General features: G+C 41.4%; 9 protein-coding genes across 9 annotated transcripts; 4 read left to right on the forward strand and 5 right to left on the reverse strand.

Moving 5' to 3' along the window:
• Positions 1–480: 480 nt before the first annotated feature.
• Positions 481–1602, forward strand: SS1G_09857 (hypothetical protein; the record flags this gene model as incomplete). The annotated part of the gene is made up of 1 exon (XM_001589174.1): positions 481–1602. The coding sequence occupies one exon, from the start codon at positions 481–483 to the stop codon at positions 1600–1602; it is 1122 nt and encodes a 373-aa protein (XP_001589224.1).
• A 1365-nt stretch (positions 1603–2967) lies between these two features.
• SS1G_09858 (hypothetical protein) lies at positions 2968–5777 on the forward strand (the record flags this gene model as incomplete). The annotated part of the gene is made up of 8 exons (XM_001589175.1): positions 2968–3130; positions 3183–3650; positions 3703–3802; positions 3849–3877; positions 3928–5002; positions 5060–5152; positions 5255–5448; positions 5548–5777. 8 exons carry the CDS (start codon positions 2968–2970, stop codon positions 5775–5777), a joined length of 2352 nt encoding a protein of 783 aa, XP_001589225.1.
• Positions 5778–6265: 488 nt separating this feature from the next.
• SS1G_09859 (predicted protein) lies at positions 6266–7032 on the reverse strand (the record flags this gene model as incomplete). Its single annotated transcript, XM_001589176.1, has 2 exons — positions 6266–6270; positions 6333–7032. The coding sequence occupies 2 exons, from the start codon at positions 7030–7032 to the stop codon at positions 6266–6268; spliced, it is 705 nt and encodes a 234-aa protein (XP_001589226.1).
• A 315-nt stretch (positions 7033–7347) lies between these two features.
• On the reverse strand, positions 7348–9082 carry SS1G_09860 (predicted protein; the record flags this gene model as incomplete). The annotated part of the gene is made up of 4 exons (XM_001589177.1): positions 7348–7488; positions 7542–7944; positions 8130–8486; positions 9048–9082. The coding sequence occupies 4 exons, from the start codon at positions 9080–9082 to the stop codon at positions 7348–7350; spliced, it is 936 nt and encodes a 311-aa protein (XP_001589227.1).
• Positions 9083–9392: 310 nt separating this feature from the next.
• Positions 9393–11328, reverse strand: SS1G_09861 (hypothetical protein; the record flags this gene model as incomplete). The annotated part of the gene is made up of 3 exons (XM_001589178.1): positions 9393–10396; positions 10445–11153; positions 11206–11328. 3 exons carry the CDS (start codon positions 11326–11328, stop codon positions 9393–9395), a joined length of 1836 nt encoding a protein of 611 aa, XP_001589228.1.
• A 1574-nt stretch (positions 11329–12902) lies between these two features.
• Positions 12903–13252, forward strand: SS1G_09862 (hypothetical protein; the record flags this gene model as incomplete). The annotated part of the gene is made up of 2 exons (XM_001589179.1): positions 12903–13067; positions 13178–13252. The coding sequence occupies 2 exons, from the start codon at positions 12903–12905 to the stop codon at positions 13250–13252; spliced, it is 240 nt and encodes a 79-aa protein (XP_001589229.1).
• A 262-nt stretch (positions 13253–13514) lies between these two features.
• SS1G_09863 (hypothetical protein) lies at positions 13515–14642 on the reverse strand (the record flags this gene model as incomplete). Its single annotated transcript, XM_001589180.1, has 1 exon — positions 13515–14642. One exon carries the CDS (start codon positions 14640–14642, stop codon positions 13515–13517), a length of 1128 nt encoding a protein of 375 aa, XP_001589230.1.
• A 476-nt stretch (positions 14643–15118) lies between these two features.
• On the forward strand, positions 15119–16371 carry SS1G_09864 (hypothetical protein; the record flags this gene model as incomplete). The annotated part of the gene is made up of 2 exons (XM_001589181.1): positions 15119–15185; positions 15236–16371. The coding sequence occupies 2 exons, from the start codon at positions 15119–15121 to the stop codon at positions 16369–16371; spliced, it is 1203 nt and encodes a 400-aa protein (XP_001589231.1).
• A 770-nt stretch (positions 16372–17141) lies between these two features.
• SS1G_09865 (hypothetical protein) lies at positions 17142–18051 on the reverse strand (the record flags this gene model as incomplete). Its single annotated transcript, XM_001589182.1, has 5 exons — positions 17142–17229; positions 17308–17390; positions 17455–17509; positions 17562–17727; positions 18012–18051. The coding sequence occupies 5 exons, from the start codon at positions 18049–18051 to the stop codon at positions 17142–17144; spliced, it is 432 nt and encodes a 143-aa protein (XP_001589232.1).
• Positions 18052–18147: the final 96 nt, after the last annotated feature.

Below are 18147 nucleotides of genomic sequence, written 5' to 3' on the forward strand. Positions count from 1 at the left end.
ATCTTCGACTTCAAAAAATTGAGAAATCATGAAAGCGCCATAGCCATACGGAAAGAAATTGAATGATTCTGGGAAGATTACTATGAGCCAGAAGAATCACATCAATGCGGGGTAAGTGGAAAAGCTTGAGAATCAAGTGTTGAACTCCATTGAGCTGGTGATAATGCAGCATTATGCTCATATCTTCGAGGCCAAGTGCTGAGATCGTGTTTGCATAATATCCAGCGATGATCGTGATTTGATTTCCAGATGAAGCAGCAAACGAACGTGAAGTCGGTCGTGTAAAGCAGCATGAAGCAGCACGTGAAAGACTAGCAAGGATGAGGATACCCCAAGACGCGGGGGATTTGCCAAGGAAAAAGGTTTCGGGGCTTCGGCAGATATCATACCGGGTATTAAGAGTAGATATATCGTGCGGATTGTTAAATCTGGAAAACCTATTTCCCAATAAGTCAGCAAGATCGATTAAATCCAAACAAAATGCCACAAGAAGTATATACCGTTGCCGCGAAAGATGTCCGAAAAGCCATCGATTCCCTGATTTTTCAGATGGTCCATATCAAGGATGAATCTGGGACATTTCTATTACGACTGGAAGATGGTAGGGTGATTGATACCAAAGGATGGCAGGGTTGGGAATGGACACATGGAATTGGACTTTATGGTCTTTGGAAAAACTACTGCATCAATGGATCTCAGGAATCTCTAGAGATTATCGAAAAGTGGTTTCAAAATCGCTTTGATGAAGGGGGAACTACAAAAAATATCAACACGATGGCTGCAATGTTGACGCTAGCATATTTATATGAGCAGAATAAGGTTAACAAGTTTTTACCGTGGTTAGAGAACTGGGCAGAATGGGGAATGTATGAGCTTCCAAGGACAAAATACGGTGGAATGTCACATATGACATACAACTCGACCAACGCTCAAGAATTGTGGGATGATACATTAATGATGACGGTCCTTCCGTTGGCGAAAATCGGAAAAGTTTTAAATCGACCACATTATGTCGAAGAGGCGAAAAGGCAATTCCTCCTCCATATCAAATATTTATTTGACACCAAAACCGGCTTATTCTTTCATGGATGGACATTCGCAGATGGAGGTCATAATTTTGCAAAAGCGTTATGGGCGAGGGGTAACTCTTGGTTAACAATTGTCATTCCAGAAATGTTGGAATTGCTTGATTTACCAATGAACGATCCATTTCGTATTCATCTTATCGACACCTTGGAAGCACAGTGTCAAGCATTGGTTCAATACCAGGAAGATGATGGTTTATGGCGCACACTTTTAGATCAATCTTCTGACACGGGATCCTATGTTGAAAGTTCTGCCACGGCTGGATTCGCATATGGTATGTTGAAAGCATTGAGATTGCGATATATAGTAGGTGAAGAATACCGAAGTTGCGCAATCAAAGCTATAAAAGCTGTAATAGGAAAAGTTAGCGATGAAGGGGAATTGCTGGATGTGAGTTTCGGGACAGCGATGGGTCATACTTTGCAGCATTACATTGATATCGATAGAACAAGTATGCCATACGGTCAGGCTATGGCGATAATGGCATTAGGGGAGTACTTGAGGGTATACATCTGATTGTTTAGGGAAGACTGAATTATAGGACTCATAGATTCCAATCATGGTCATTGTCACTCATTGATGTGTTCTGGGCTGTATGTAAGATGTCTTACGTGGTCCGTGCCACCAACATCTAGATATAGATTAGCGTATCTAAACCTTATCCCCGCCTCGTTTCATATGACAAAAACACTAAAAAGCTTAAGACGATCTCGCGCGCAATACAAACTTAACTTACTCATTAACATCCACCACTCTTAGGCTACACAATCGTGATGACTGCCGGGGAGCCCATCATCAGCATGTGTCTTGCCAGAAAACCTTTTACAGGCTCCTTTTGCAGTAGTCCCATTCGATATGTATCTATCCGGGCGGAGTTGCTTTTTACTGTGGCGTTGCGCGTAATGCGGTCCTTTTTGATTTTCAAAAAGCAAAAATCCTTCGAAAGTGTCATGTTGGCTTTTCGCTAAACATTTTCGGCAGGTGTGATTGTAACACCAGAATTAGCCGTGACTAGACGACGATAGGGGATGCAGGAACACAAATAGACGGCTCAAAAAGGCCCGAGCCTGTCAATAGGCTATTTACCCAACGAATGAAACATGACCATTTGAATCTTCGTTCGATCGGAAAAACTGTCATCTCATCTCATGATGCTCCTAACGCAGGTCCGGACATCCTTACAAAGGGACTATCCAGGTAGATTTTGTAACGAGGCTTTGTTGATCCAATCATTTTGTCAGATCATGTGCTGAACTAATACAGACCTTGTGCCACTATCACGGGATGACGAATTCAAACTTCAAATCGAGGTTGAGTACCGTGTACAGGTATTCTTGTAAGATTAAATTCAGATTTCATACCCCAGATAGATACTCCTTTTCTAAAATTCATCGCTTGCTCACTGTTGATCATTTCCAGTTTTTCACTCTGCAAGGCAGGGACTAGACCATCAGTAGGGTCTGAAGATACCATAAGACATAAAAACTCACAAGTGATGAAACATTACCGGAGTAAAGTACCATGTACATGAAGACATGTGCCTTCAGTTACCCAGATTTCGTCCAGCAGTCATTCTTTCAACCCCACGATATTCCCCACACTCATCTCCGTTAGCTAAATTCCTTGTCATGCTGTTCAGGAGACATTAAAATTGCAGTGGCTACCTATACCAATCGACCTTGTGCTCGATATCACAGGCTTCAAATTAGCCTTTCATGGGTGAATGAGATCTTTAGCATCATACACTTTTGATGCCTAAACAGATGAAGAGGAATCCACTTAGTAGGGGGATTTCTTTTATATAAGAGTTGCATCTGCCAGACCTAACCAAAACTCCATGTACAATTTTCACTCCTTTCTTGTATATATTAACTTATAAACATGATTCTCTTTACTACACTTTGGATCATTTTTGGTCTTATTTCTTCATGTTTCGGTCAAGCTTATTGGTACGAAACAATTGCTCATCAGGGAGTCGCTCCTTATAATCCTCAAGGGAGTGCATATCAGGTATTTAGGAATGTGAAGGATTTTGGAGCTACAGGTATATTGAGCAAGAACAATCTTACAAAATCAGTCACTGACTAGCTCCAAAGGAAACGGTGTCACGGATGATACAGCTGCGATTAATGCCGCAATCGCATATGGTTCCCGATGTGTGGAAGGAGCTGCGGGTGTCGGATGTGCATCTGCAACTAATTCACCAGCTGTGGTGTATTTCCCTGCAGGAACATACCTCATTTCATCTCCCATTCTTCCATACTACATGACTCAATTAGTTGGAAACCCAAATGCGTTACCAACCATCAAAGCTACAGCTGGATTTGTAGGTCTAGCACTTATCGATGCAGACCCTTATGGATCATCTGTACCAGATTATGGCACTACAAATGTATTCTATCGTCAAGTTCGAAATTTTATCATTGATACTAGAAATATGCCAGCTACTTCTTTGGCACGAGGTATTCATTGGCCTACAGCTCAAGCAACCAGTCTTCAGAATATGGTCTTTAACCTCAATACCGCAAGTGGTAACCTGCATCAAGGAGTCTTTATTGAAAATGGTATGTCTCTGCCTCACTTACTACACTGAAAATTTCTGACAAAAAATCTCAGGTTCTGGTGGATTTTTGAATGATCTTATTTTTAATGGGGGTCAATATGGTATGAATGTCGGTTCACAACAGTTTACTTCAAGAAACTTAACATTTAATAAGTAAGGATAACACTTCCAGATACCATCACCATACTGACGAGATTAGTTGTGAAACTGCCATATATCAACTTTGGGGTAAGTTTATTTACATTTCGTCCTTTCATAATGAAACTAACAACTTTTAGATTGGGGTTGGACATATATGGGCTTATCAATCAACAATTGTGGTACTGGTCTTGATATGTCTGATGGAGGTTCTTCAGCACAACAAGTTGGATCCATAACAGTCATTGACAGCACTTTTTCTAATACACCTATTGGTATCCTTACTGCTCGAAGTAGTACATCACTTCCTCTTACTGCCGGAAGTCTGGCTATCGAAAATGTCATCTTCACCAATGTCCCCACCGCGGTAGAAGGACCAAATGGTGTATCTCTAGCAGGAAGCACTGGATCAATCACCGTTGCTGCTTGGGTACAAGGTAACACCTACAGTCCCACAGGTCCAAACTCTACCCAAGGTGCAACTTCAGCCTTTCCTCGTCCTGCATCCTTGCTCAGTGGTACAAGGTATTATGCTCGATCTAAGCCTCAGTATAATACTCTCGCCGCAACTCAATTTTCTAGTGTTCGAACAGCTGGAGCTAAGGGTGACGGAGTAACCGATGATTCTGCTGCTCTCCAAGCAATCATCACTTCTGCAACAGCTGCAGGGAAATTAATATATTTTGATTCCGGTATCTACAAAGTAACAACCACAATCACAATCCCAGCTGGAGCCCGGATCGTCGGTGAAACTTACCCTGTAATAATGGGCTCTGGCTCCTTCTTCAGTAACATGAACGCTCCCCAACCCGTCGTCCGAATCGGCTCTACGGCTGGCGAAACAGGAGTCGTAGAATGGTCCGACATGATAGTATCGACTCAAGGCGCTACATCTGGAGCAACACTAATTGAATGGAATCTCGCCTCCCCATCTACAACTCCATCCGGAATTTGGGATGTTCACACACGAATTGGTGGATTCGATGGGAGTGATTTACAAGTTGCTCAATGTCCTACTACGGGTACTCAACCGAATGCAAATTGTATCGCGGCGTTTATGAGTATGCATGTTACTAGTACTGCGAGTGGATTGTATATGGAAAATGTTTGGTTGTGGACTGCTGATCATGACATTGATGATGTGGATGATACTCAGATTAGTATTTATACTGGAAGGGGATTATCTGTTGAGAGTACTACTGGGAATTTTTGGTTGTATGTATCTCTCTTCTATGCTATTGTTGGTAATGGTAACTCACTGATATTATATAGGATTGGAACGGCAGTAGAGCATCATTCTCTCTATCAGTATCAATTTGCGAATACCAAAAATGTATTCATGGGATACATTCAAACGGAAACTCCGTAAGTCTTTTTTTTCATATTAGATTAACATAACCCTTATCTTCCAACATCTACTGTCTACCCTCTTCCGCCTCAAATCACCATACTGACATCACCATTAAGATACTACCAACCTGTTCCCCAAGCAACCTCACCCTTTCCACCAGTCACCACCCTCAATGACCCCGATTTCGCTACCTTTTGCGCTGGAAAAGGTCCTACTTGTTATGATGCATGGGGATTACGAATTTTAGATTCCCAAGATATTTTAGTATATGGAGCTGGATTTTATAGTTTCTTTGATAATTATAGTCTTTGTAAGCTTTCCCTCAATCCCTTTTCTCCTCCTCTACCCCTCCCTCTCACAATCCTCATTATTTCCCCAACAATATCCAAGCTAACCTCCCACCTCCTAGCATGTTCCAACCACACAGCCACAACCTACAACAGTAACTGCCAAACTCAAATCTTCGGTATTGATGAAGGTGGCTCCGCAATGGAATCGTGTACTGGAAGTACGGTGTTTGTATATGGATTGAATACGTTGGGGGTGGAAAGTATGATTGATATGGATGGGGAGAGTATTGCTGGGTATACGAGTAATGGGAATGTTTATGGGGCGAATGTTGTTAGGTTTGTTAGTTAAGGGGTTTTTTGGGAAGAGAAGGAGGAATATGAGGGTGTGGGAGAGTCAGGGAGGAGGTCTAGGAGGATGGGGAGAGATGATTGGGGTGGTAGGTGAGAGAATTGTGAAGTTTAAGGATTTTTTGTATATATCATTATTTCCATTCGCCTATACCCAATATTGAGAAACGAATTCAAAGCTTCTTCATTTTACCAAGCAAAAACTACAAAGCAACGAGACATCACAAAAATCTTCCTAACCTCAAATACCAAAAACCTAAAACCTGGTCCTCCTCTTCCTCCTCCAACAAAACATTCTCTCTCCTAACCCTCTCCTCCTCCTCCAATCTCTCCTCTTCCACACTCATCCCCCCAATCCTCCTAAACCAATTCTCCCACAAAAAAAACGACCCCTTCCAAAACTGCGAACAACCATCCTGAATCTTCTCCAACCAGGATAACATCTCATCGACCTCAACCTTCCTCTCCTTCCAATTCCGACCCATAAATTCATACTTAATAATCTTCAGAACATTCACACAAATAAAGCGAAAATAGAACGACAAAGTCGACGCACCACGATTAGTTTTGATTCTTCCTTCCGCCAAATCCTGACATTGTACAGGATCGAAATTTTCGGCCGCGCTCCAGAGAGAAGCCATGAAGTTAATCTCTGCTCGTTCTTCCGAGAAGAATTTATCAGGCCATCGTTTTAATTCTCTGATTCCTTCGGGGGAATTCTCGACTTGGAAATCCCATGTAGATGTCGGTGGGAATATTTGTAATCGGACATATTCGAGTTTACAGAGGAGATAAGTAAGTTTTTGGAAAGTAGTTTTGATATCTCCTTGTTTGTTTGGGACTTCTTCTATCAATGTAAATAAATCATTGAGGAGTCTTCTTGTTCCAATATTCCAGCGAAAAAGAGTAGCGCGACGATCGTGAAATTTTTCGCCTCCTCGGAGTGTTTCGGATTTTTGGAGAAGGGGGAACGATTCTTTGTGGTTTGCTATTGCTTGGTCGAGCATTCCGATGAGTTCAAATGCTAATCTTTCATGTTCTAATTCATCATTCGTATCCCTTGCTTCACGCAGTGAAACAAATGCTTCCCGTACATCCCAGAGTGCATCTTCTTGAGATTGAGTAAAATCATAGAATTGTTCTTCTCCCGCTGCGCTTCCAATTATCGCTTGTAGCACTTTAAAAGATGCTTTTCTTACAGCTGGAAGTTGTTTTGCATGGTATGATGTTGCCGCTTCTGTTAATTCACTGTACATTTCGAATGGAATACCTTTGAGGTTACTAGTTCTTTGGAGTTCGCTAGTCTCGTAGTCTGGGACTCCACATTCATCGATATTGGTCCAGTCAGGTTCGAAGTCACTTTTCCATCCATGTTTTATGGATCGAGCATGAATGACCGAAAAGCCATACTTATAATTGATAAATTTTAGTAAAGTGTTAAACTTTTTTGTGGAAAGAGTAGATAAAAAGCTAACAATACTTACTCGTCGAATAGCAGTATCCCAAAATCTCTGATTTCTTAAATCTTCATAGGTCTGAATCGATATAAAATAACAAAATATTTGATTATTTTATGGTTTAGCCTTGTTCATAATAAGTGTTTTAGGAATCCGCTGTCCCATACTACCATAATTCGGATACGTGGAGCCCATGGCGTACGCAAAAGGAGCTGAAGGTGCATGAAAGACTGGTTCGACGAGACCACCGAATACCTAATCTTAATTAGCAAGGTATTTCAACATTTATATGAAATTGGATAAATCACACTATTCTCCATTTCATATCCCAGTTCACACTGAGAGGAATCCTCAAAGAATGGTTCATAATCTTGGTTAAGCTTTTGATCCCCAATAGCATACCAAATAGCATGTGTCAACTCATGACACATGACGATTGCTAGGAGATATTGAGCGCCGGCTTTTTCCCCAGAGGTCAAATCCGTTCTCAACAGTATATCACAGAGTCTCTGATCTATATAAATCCAGATAACATCTTTGTCATAACAATCTTTTCCTTCATGAGTGACACCTAAACAACCCGAACCTGGCACAGGAACCTCATCCCATGGCATATGATTGCCTGGAGCAAAACCCCATTTTACCTTTTTGTGTAATTTTTTCATAGCTGTACTAAAAGCCTTCTCACATTCTGCGAAATTATTGGCGTGACTGATTACTTTGATTCTGCGCCAGAATGTGCAAAGGCCTGTCGGTAGAGGGAGACTCGAGGAATGTTGATCCATAGGATTTCGAGGTCCTAAGAGCAGGGCATCTACTTAAAGTAAGAAGATCCATCAATTAGCTTCATCATAAATGTATAGTGTCAAAAGAAAATAGGCAGGGCATATACAAACGGTACAGCATGCATTCTGGAAAGAAATGCACTTGCTAAAGTCAAAACGGGCATCATAGCATTGAATACATTAACGTTCGTCAAATAGAACCATCCACATTTTATTACTTCTGGGGTTTGCTGGGGCCAATGAAGTGGCCTCTGACCATACTGTTCCCATACATTTTTCGAAAATATAGGATGAGTAGGGATCATGAGAGATCCTTCGAGAATTCTACCACTAACTACATCTAAATCAACAAGTTCGCGTACTGTGAAATTGCATAACATAATACGTTGAAATTCTTCGACACGGGTTTCCTCCTGGATAGTTTTCAAACTGACACCTTTGGGAAGATGGCCTGTGGGTGACCATCCACTAGCCGTGGAGGTAGAATTAGCTGGATGGATGAAAACACGAGTGGATCCATATTTTCCCTTGTTAACATTGAAAATTGTACTTGTCGCATTTCCCAATTCTACAGATGCCATCTTAGGCAATTTCAAAAAATATAGTAATGAAAAGGAGTGATGAATTAATTTTTGTTGGTGAATTAATTTGCTGGGTGTACATTAAGAAAAATCTTTGTACATGAAATGGAAGTAATACAACAAAGAGAACCAATCAATAATAAAGATGTCCTTTGAAAAAATGACAATATTTTAGCTCTCTTTATTACTCGTTCATGAAGGCTTCAAACATCATTGGAAGGTTGATGTTAAGAGATTCGGAAAGGATTTCTTTCCCTCCAGCTACGAAAAGAAGCAGATGGTCTTGAAACAACTTTATTAGACTTGCTGCATTCTCAATCATGACCAGTTTAGAGCAATTCTGGAGGAGATAAACCTACTTAATAGTGGGGCTATGGCTTGAGACTTCATTACTCCTCGTTTCTTTCTACTCAAGGCTTCAGGGCCAGCGCACGTAATACAGACTTACTCCACTTGCTCAGGAACGAAATTTTGAGCCGCCATGAGTATCACTGTCCTTTTGACAGCGTCATAATTCTCTCGTTCTAAGAAGCAGAGCTGCAGTGCAAATTAATCCGGTTGTCCTGTGTGCAGCTTATTTTTGGTTTTTGATGCATGCATGACGAAGGATTGGCCGCTCAACAGGTAAAAAAAAAAATATGAACTCATTATGCGACCCTTAAAAACTAGATTATACTCAAAGAATACTCAGATCTTCAAACCTTGTTGCCCTGTTATCTTGTTACCAGGTCCATTCTATCAAAGCACCACCGCCACATCTTTCTCAATACTCTTCAACTCCTACTCTCCAACCCTAACCCAACCGACAAGCAGTCGGTGGACAATACCCATGATTACAACTATAACTACACAATCCCAAGTAACTATCATCTTCTCCTTGTAATGGATACCCTGTTTGATTCGTAATCGGTGGTGGAGGAATTTGAGCGCCATATGATAGACATGTACATGGACCTGGAGGACAATAGCCGTATTTGCAGCAGAATTGACAGAGACCAATGTAATTTCCTGGACCTGAGCCTGAAGTGCAGACTGTAGAAGGAGAGGGTGAGGAAGGAGAGGAAGTGGAAGTGGAGGTAGAAGTAGAATTGGTGGTGGTTATTGGAGATGTAGTTGGGGATGTAGTTGGGGATGTAGTTGGTGATGTTGTTGGTGATGTAGTTGAAGACGTCGTGGTTGACGTTGAAGTCGAAGTTGTAATTGAGATTGATGTGGTACTTGAAGTGGAAGTAGAAGTTGGTAAAGTACTTGTGGATGTCGTTGTACCCGGTGGTGGTGGTCCAGCATTACTAGTCCCATTCAAAGATCCCACATATGCATTGAAGTTATACTTCTCACAAGTATCTGCAATATCCAAACCACCATATCCATTCAAGATTGATTTACCATTTCTTGTAACCTGAAAATATTGATTTCCTACACCCATGGTAAAATTCGTGGTAACAATACCTGCGGGTACATTGATGGAAACTGGAGTATTTTTCCCGCTAGTCACGATTAAAGTTGCTGGACTTGTAAGAAGCGTGGTAACAAATATGTCATCAGCGAGCATTTCACGACCATTTGGAGGTCCAAGTGTATCATTTGTGCAGGTGACTCCTTTAGGTGTTGGTCGATACCAATATACAAGTTGATCTTGTGTGACAGTCGGTGAAGTTGCGCCAGCTTTATATGCAGCGATATATGGTTTCGAGATGATACGCCAACCATCGTGAGGGAAACCATCAGCCCATTGCGATGAACCGTCATCTTTGTGATTTGGTTCCGCAGGAGATATGTAGTGAGATTCTCCGAAATCTGTGATATACATGAGCTTATTTCCCTAGATATTCCATTTATGCTTACCGTTCCAAGATATGATTTCGATAAGTGCAGGCTGTAACTTTAACATTTGATTCCATCGATTAGTAATGAGTTCTTCGGAGATGAAAACCCAATTCTTAGAGTTGAAATGTGTGGAGAACCATGGTGAAACAGCTACAGAAGGGTTAACAGCATTCTTCCTCTTAAGTGATGGCAACTTACGAGCCATGTAAGGCTTTCCAGCAAGATATAAAAAGAATTTATCATCCCATACAGTTGTCATAGGACCAGGTATAATACTATTCCCACCATCTGTAGGCCATGCTAACCAAGAGAATGCACCATCAAATGATGTTGGTTCATAAGTTGCCTCAATCGGATCTTGCATCATAGGAATAGCGAAAATTGAATGATTTGTTCCAGCTTTGACCGGTGCCCAGTTGAAACTGTCACCCACAAAGGTACTGACAACAGCTCCTCCATTATATTGCATCTGTCCTGGATGAGATGCATATTTGTTCATATAATCTGTAATGTTGTTGGTGTTTCCATTATTCCAATACGCAAAGTCGAATGATATAAAGACATGAAATCCAGTTTCGTTGGCTGCTTGATATGCAAGTGCAAGTTGAGTGGGAGTATAGCTATCGATGCTTGCACAGTTTAAAGCGAATGCGTCTATACCAATCTCTTGTGCATATGCCATATCCATTTTCCAGTCTGTAAGTGTATAGTTCTCAACAATTCCGACCTATTCAGAACATGTTAATATGAGCCTCATACCACGGTTGAAAAATGCTTACCATGAAGTGGGCAAAGACATATCTAGGAGTCGTTGCCCGGTTTACAGTTGGTGCGGAAATGGATAACCAAGGTAAGAGTAATATTGCCGTGAAGGCACTGATAAGCGTAGAATGAAGCATCATCTTGTTGATACAATGAAAAGTAGATATAGAGAACACAAAACAACTTCAGGGACTGATAAGATAAATGTATAAATATTCATTTCTAGAGTCATATTGAGCTGTAGTATTGAACCTCTGTTGAAATTACAAACGGTGATTTCTTTTAACCTATGACCTATAATTACTGGCATTGATTGCGGATGATCACATAGTGAAGCAGTGAATAATTTAAATATGTTTCATAACTTAATAAGGCCTTTGCGGGGGAAGAAACTACCCCAGGTTTCACACCCCACAATCAATCTCATCAGGTGAATGTGAAGGGGAACATGATGTATATCTCACTACTAAGAATAAACCGCGGTGCACAAAAGAGGGAAGGATTATTGAGACATGTTGAATTTATATCCTTCATCTCATTGTCAGAGCTCGCCAAGAGCAATAATGTTATGATCACCATGATCAAACAACTGGCTATATGGTAGCTCCTTTCTCATCTGAGTTCCAGGTCGCCACTATAATCTTTCTCGGATTTGAAACATAAAGTTGTATTCCATATTGACAATCGGGCATTTAGCAGAAAGAGTTCCCCAGAAAGCACAGCATGTGCTATGTCGACGGTTATGTTTGGTGTCAAGTAGCAGTTGGACGTTCCACAAGATCGGAATTTTAAGCAAATGACATTCAATAGATCTTACTATAATCTATTAGTGAGTGACATAGACGAGAAATATGTGTAACGAGTGGCTTAGGCTCGACTGTGACCACAAAGCTCAATCTCTTACTCAATACTCCCTACTTGACAAGACATAGGAGAGAAAGTATAGAAGTACAACAAGAGGAACAAAGATATTTTGTACCAAAGTACTTTCTTAATAATTGAGCACCTGCTCGGGCCGAATACTATCGGCCGGTTATTTGTTATCATTTTGACACTCCTCATGACCATCAAATTTGAGCACTCGCTCATTGATCTTTATACCGTAGCAGTAGAATTTAGAGCTAGTAACTGTGAATGGATAGTCCATGACTTGTCCTCCAGCTTCCTAGAAGCGGAATCACGTCGAGCAAGACCATAGCACTTTGGTAACGTTGAAGTCACTGTTGCCCCATTCTTTGCGTAAAACAACAAATGCTAGAAAGCTCCATTTCACTTCTTGATATGAGTCGGAGATAGAGATAGAAGAGATAGCCACGATATGAAGGAGAGGTTGGTTGATTCCAAAAGAGGGGAACTAGATACTTCGTCCAGATTATGGAATCTCTGACAGCTTCCAATATGTGACATTAAAAGAAGATACGGTATTGATCTGGCTGAGGGTAAATGAAAACAAAGGAGAGAAAACAAACAGCAGCGTTAGATTTTCACTCTGTGCATTGTCGTTGAAGAGCGTTGCATGTTTAAAGTAAAGAACCGCAGGACCCTGAATGCTTGTCTTGTCTTGTAACCTTTAACAAGCATGTATATATTCTGCCAAAGCGGTGAAAATACCCCTCCTGTCTTCAAAATTCAAACACCCAAAGTCCAATAACTTACATCAAGCACACTCCATACTCCATACTCCTGCCCTTCAAATCCCATAAAATCATTCGAAATGGCACCTCCATCTCAACTTTCCATAGCTACCTCCTCCGTGGCCCGTTTGGTCAAGGAAGAAGCATCATATCACAAAGAGTTGATCTCTCAACAAGCACGACTCAAGAAATTAGAGGAAGCTACTGAGGAAGATGAGAATAGAGAGTATTCCTTGAAGCAAGAGGTTAGTATCCTGCTTTCATTTTGTTCTTGTATCTTTATAGAGAACTAGAAACTGACCAAATAAAAGCGCGCCGCAATCGAAGAAACTAAAGCAGTATTCCCCCCTCTTAGAGAACGACTCGCAGATGCCATACTCAAGCTGGAGGATTTGGTGCAAAGAGGTGGAGAAGAGGTGGAAGAGAATAGGGCTAATGAAGTTATTGCTGAGGCGAAGAAAGCTGTTGCTGGAAATTGAGGGTTGGGTTGAGGAAGACGAAATCATGATTCACGATGGATATACCCGATTTTGCGAAGATTTACGAAGACTTACGAATGATGGCGAAGATGAAGGTTATGACATGCACAGTTCATAGACCAAGGTGAATACTAGGTCATAGAGGGTATCATTCTGATTTGGTATGGTACATTTTGTTGTACATTCTGGTGGAAAAACTATTGGTGAAGATGTCTATGTGGTATCCATCTTATCACCAATTTCTCCCTCACCCACTGCTCCCTCCTCTGGTTCATTAATCGTGACTTGTGGAGTTCCTTCTTGTGCTTCATCTTGTGTTGAATTCATTCCATCCACCATAGGGGTATCGACTGTAGGATCCATGTCCAATTGTCTACTATTTGTATCTTCCATCGCAGAATCATCTCCATCTTCCTCTCTACGTCTTCGACTTCTAGCCCGTTCTGACCTTGTTGGCGATGCTATTCGACTTTTTGATCTCCCTCTCGAACCAGACCTTGATCCTGGTCTTGAACCAGACCTTGAGTCAGGTCTTGACATTGAACCAGAAGGCATAGGTCTAGGTTTGAGTGTGCCTCTTTCCGGACTTCCTTGCCTTGGTGTTGCATCGCCGCTTGTGCTATTGCGTCTAGGAGTTTGCCCATCTCCAACTTCACCATCTTCTTCCCCTCCATCCATTCCTTCTCGTCTTTCGACCTCTTCTTTCTCATCCCTAATTAATCTTCTCAACTGCATTCCTTCCTCAACAATTCTACCAAATTGTTCTCTTCTCTCCTTCCATGTTTCACCATATGTTCTGCTCTCCCTTTCTAGCTCTTTACATTCCTCTTCCAGTTTCCTCAAATTAATCTCTTGATCCTTTCGTGGTCGCAACAACATATTATTCGTAATCTTCTCGGCCAATTCATCAAACTTCTTCCTTTGCTCCAATGTCTTCCTCGCTTCCTCCAATTGGATCCTCAACTGCGCAGTGCTATCTCTCACCGCTTGTGCCGTCTCCAAGATATGTTCCTTGTCAGCCTTATACCTCTCGCGCTCCCGTTCGTTACTATTGCGTAGAAACTGGATACGCGCCAAACTGCTGTTGAATGCTCCGAAATCGAGGAGTACATCTTCGCGCAACTGTCGACGTTCATCGAGAAATTTTTGTCGGTCTGATTCTCCTGTCTCTTCAGTGGTATCTAATGGTGGTGTAGGAAGTTTGCTTGGTGTAATGACAAGAGACCCAGGAGAGAGTAGGCGCTTGGTGATACGTTTAAAGGGTTTCTCTTCGACATTGAGAAGGCGTGACTTGTGAAGTTCATCTTCCTCTCTCTGATCTAGTAATTGATAGGAAGTCATTTTGAGAGTATGAATTGATCAATTACTTCTCTTTCAGTTACAAGTTGGTACGGAACATTTAAAAGTTAAGAATAGTTCTAGCCACATGAAATTGGTTTACGGCGGCCGCAATACCGCTAGTGCATAACACTATACTCCGTAGATCTAGTCCGGGGTTCCAAGATTATTCACTTATCGACCGACTTTATAATCTATAAATTCCCCCGACGTGAACTTCTTTGTTCATGATACATTATATTATTCAAGAAATTTCAACTTTCTTCGACAATTTTAATTAATTTCTTCTTCCCATAGACTATTTAAAGGTTTCTACTCCATATTCTCACAATTGTAAAACTCTATTCACTTCACAATAATTTACTTTCATATCGCGAAAAGCGCAATCTGTCACCCGCCTTCGAGTCAGTTGGAGATCCCGAATAATTCATCAAAAATATTATAAGATTACATCTATACCTTTACTACAAACCGAAATCATGGGAGAAATCGGCGCCTCATCCCTTCTCAAGATTGCCAAAGCAGCCTGTATAAAAGCTGCTCCAGGTAGGCTTGTCTATTCCTTTCAATATTATTCCGTCGCTAACATATCTTAGGTCTTACTGACATCGGAGACGTTCATTACGAGTTAATCCGTCCTATACTCAAGACAGCAGTTATAAATCCCGAACAGCTTCACATAATTGAACTCAATTCTCCACAAATAAAGGGCCAAGATGCAGAACTTTGGAAAGCTTTCATCGCTCGGGACATTCCTAATTGGCGAACAAAGAATTATGTACCAAGGGACCCTACGAAGTGGTATGAAGTGTACCAAAAATATAAAATCGAGCATGAAGTGGAAATAGCTCGCGACCGTGAAAACCTCAAAAATTCAATGAATGCATTGCAGCAACGCAAACAAGATCATGTCAGCAAATTCGTCGATATCCGAGCACTACCTAAGATTCCCAGAGACTATGGAATGCGACCAAACAATGGAGGTGTTCCTTTGACCAAGGGAAGGGGACTTCAAGGTGCTGCTCCTAGTTCTTTGAGTTGGGGTGCAGGTAGCAGAACGAAGATGAAGGATGGTACAAGCGTTTTGACGAGAGCACGTCGAGAAGCCAAGGAAATGAGCCAAAGAAGCAAGCTTAGTACGCCAACTAGCATGTTGTCGGGACGGCTTGGACAAGTCAAAAAAGCACCTGCTGGAATGGCTCAAGGATATAAGATTGCCAATCAACCTGGATTAAGGGTCTTGGCGAGACATAGATCGTCTGGCAGAAGTTCGGCTAGCGTTAGTGGACCATCTCTTGAGGATCGTGAACAAAGATTACGAGATGCAATGGCTGGTAAAAAGCGAGACCACAATGACAATAAGGAGACATTAGTTGGATCTCCTCCCCCTAGATCACCCAGCTCGCCAAATTATCAAAATTTTGACGATGATGCGGCCGACCTTTTTGATGATGAGGAGGAACTTCAGCCACCTTCCAGAGCAAGTCGGCCACCACCTCGTAAGGTCATCAAACCAATTTCACCATCGGCTCGGCTCTCTTCTTCTCCTCCACCATACAATGGAGCGTCAAAGCCATTCGACGTTATCTCATCTTTGGTCCAAAAGTCCAACAACTCTTTCTCACCAGCATCGTCATCTAGATCAGCAACACCCAAACCTATGATGCCCGTTCGCAAAAGACCTGCCAATGTCGATATCTTCAACCGTGGACCCAAGAAACCTAGAAGATAATCGAAGAACATTTTTAACACTTTTTGTGAAGGGTACGGGAGGTTATTGACCATAATTTTTTTATACATTTTGGATTGGGGGTTTCGGGACTCGGAATAGGGACATTTGTCATTAGCGAGGCGTCTCAGAGGAGCAAATTACGGCATAGTCAGGTATAGACATTATTAGATACGGAAAGGGCCATTGGGGGACTGGGTTTTCGCCGGTTAGTGATTTACAGATTCTGTACATTTTAGAACTGTAGTAGGTAGCATTGTAAATTGGGAATTGTTCACACATTATTCTTTTATTAGAAGTGACCTATTCTCTTATTTTTCACTGGACATATTGAGGTCAAAACTTCACCCCATCACGCTGAGTGAACTGAAGATATTGCAGTCAAAATGTCACCATCACACTGTATGTTTTTAAAAATTTATTATTGAGAATGAATGTACGGTTTATTGAAAAATCTAAGCTCACATCAGACAGCCAAATCGAATATATGCGTGTACGCAAAAACGCCCTATGTAAAATATTCGAATTTTTTGCACCGTCCATCAATGAAATGCCCAATCATCTGCCGTCATTCTAAGCCCATCATATCATATCGCATCGCATCGTGTCGTAAGGAAGAAATGAAAAAAATGCCTAACCAAATCAAAATGAAAACTTGCAGGTGATATAGAATGCTGAAAAAAAGCTATGGAGGTATTTATGTATGTATGTATGGTGCGGGGTATTCGGATAGGGTAGACAGCAATGCAATCGATATTGTGAAGGTGGGAGGTTTAAAGGGAACCTCCGCGAAGTGCTAGTACTAAATGCAATGTAGCTCCTGGTTCGAGTTCATAATCTTTTACTAGCTTGTCGTCTGCCCTGTTGTAGTCTAAGTATTAGTATTTTGTAGAAAGGGATAGAATGCAATGGCGGGGTAGAAAGATAGAGCGAACGTACATTTGTTTACCACCATAGATTAAACGTTGTTGAACGGGTGGAATACCTTCTTTCTCTTCGACCTTTTCCTTGACTCTCTCGATCTAAAGTGCATATATTAGTAGGTTGTGAGAAGAGGGAGTATGGCTGTCGCAGTGTAAAATATACCTTGTTGTCAGATTCAACATCAAGCTCGATTTCCTTGCCAGTTAGAGTTCGGACCCTAGATATTTGTTAGTTATAGTTGGGAGTATGGAGAGCTATTGTACACGTACTTGATGAGCATTGTAGCGGTTGTAAAAGATCGATTATTTCCTGTGAGGCGTTCTCTATTTGGATTCTTCTCAGGATTTGAGAAGGGAAACTTGGTTCTGTAGTGTTGATCACAACTCTCGAGGCCGGTGACAGGACTGTACAAAACGTTGTTCTTCCAATAGTCCTCTTGAACTCAGCCGGAATGTGGAAGAGCGTCAGGGTAGAGTTGGAGGTGATCTAGGTGGTGCTAGAAAAGGGAGTTGTGACAATTGATGGTATGATTGGTGGTTGAACTGGTCGCTCAACTTCTTAGGTATTTAGTTGATGCTGGTTCAGTTGGTGGGGCATCAGCATGCATGTTGACAATTATTGGAATAAAGTTACTCCGGACTCCGAGTTAGAGAAAATGTATTGAGGTTTTGAAACTACGCTAAGACCCCTGTCGTTAATTCTGTACTGTAGAAACTCACCTACGCTAGTAGTCAAAACCTCAATCATTTCGTCATCCATATTTAGACTCATACACTAGGTATTTATCAAGCTCACAAAGTCATGTCACTGTTACTCAAAAGAGTAACTGGACACTACTTATGTTTGTCTCGTATT

Source organism: Sclerotinia sclerotiorum, genomic scaffold (assembly GCF_000146945.2).
Source record: "Sclerotinia sclerotiorum 1980 UF-70 scaffold_14 genomic scaffold, whole genome shotgun sequence".
In the NCBI taxonomy this organism is placed as follows: domain Eukaryota; kingdom Fungi; phylum Ascomycota; class Leotiomycetes; order Helotiales; family Sclerotiniaceae; genus Sclerotinia; species Sclerotinia sclerotiorum.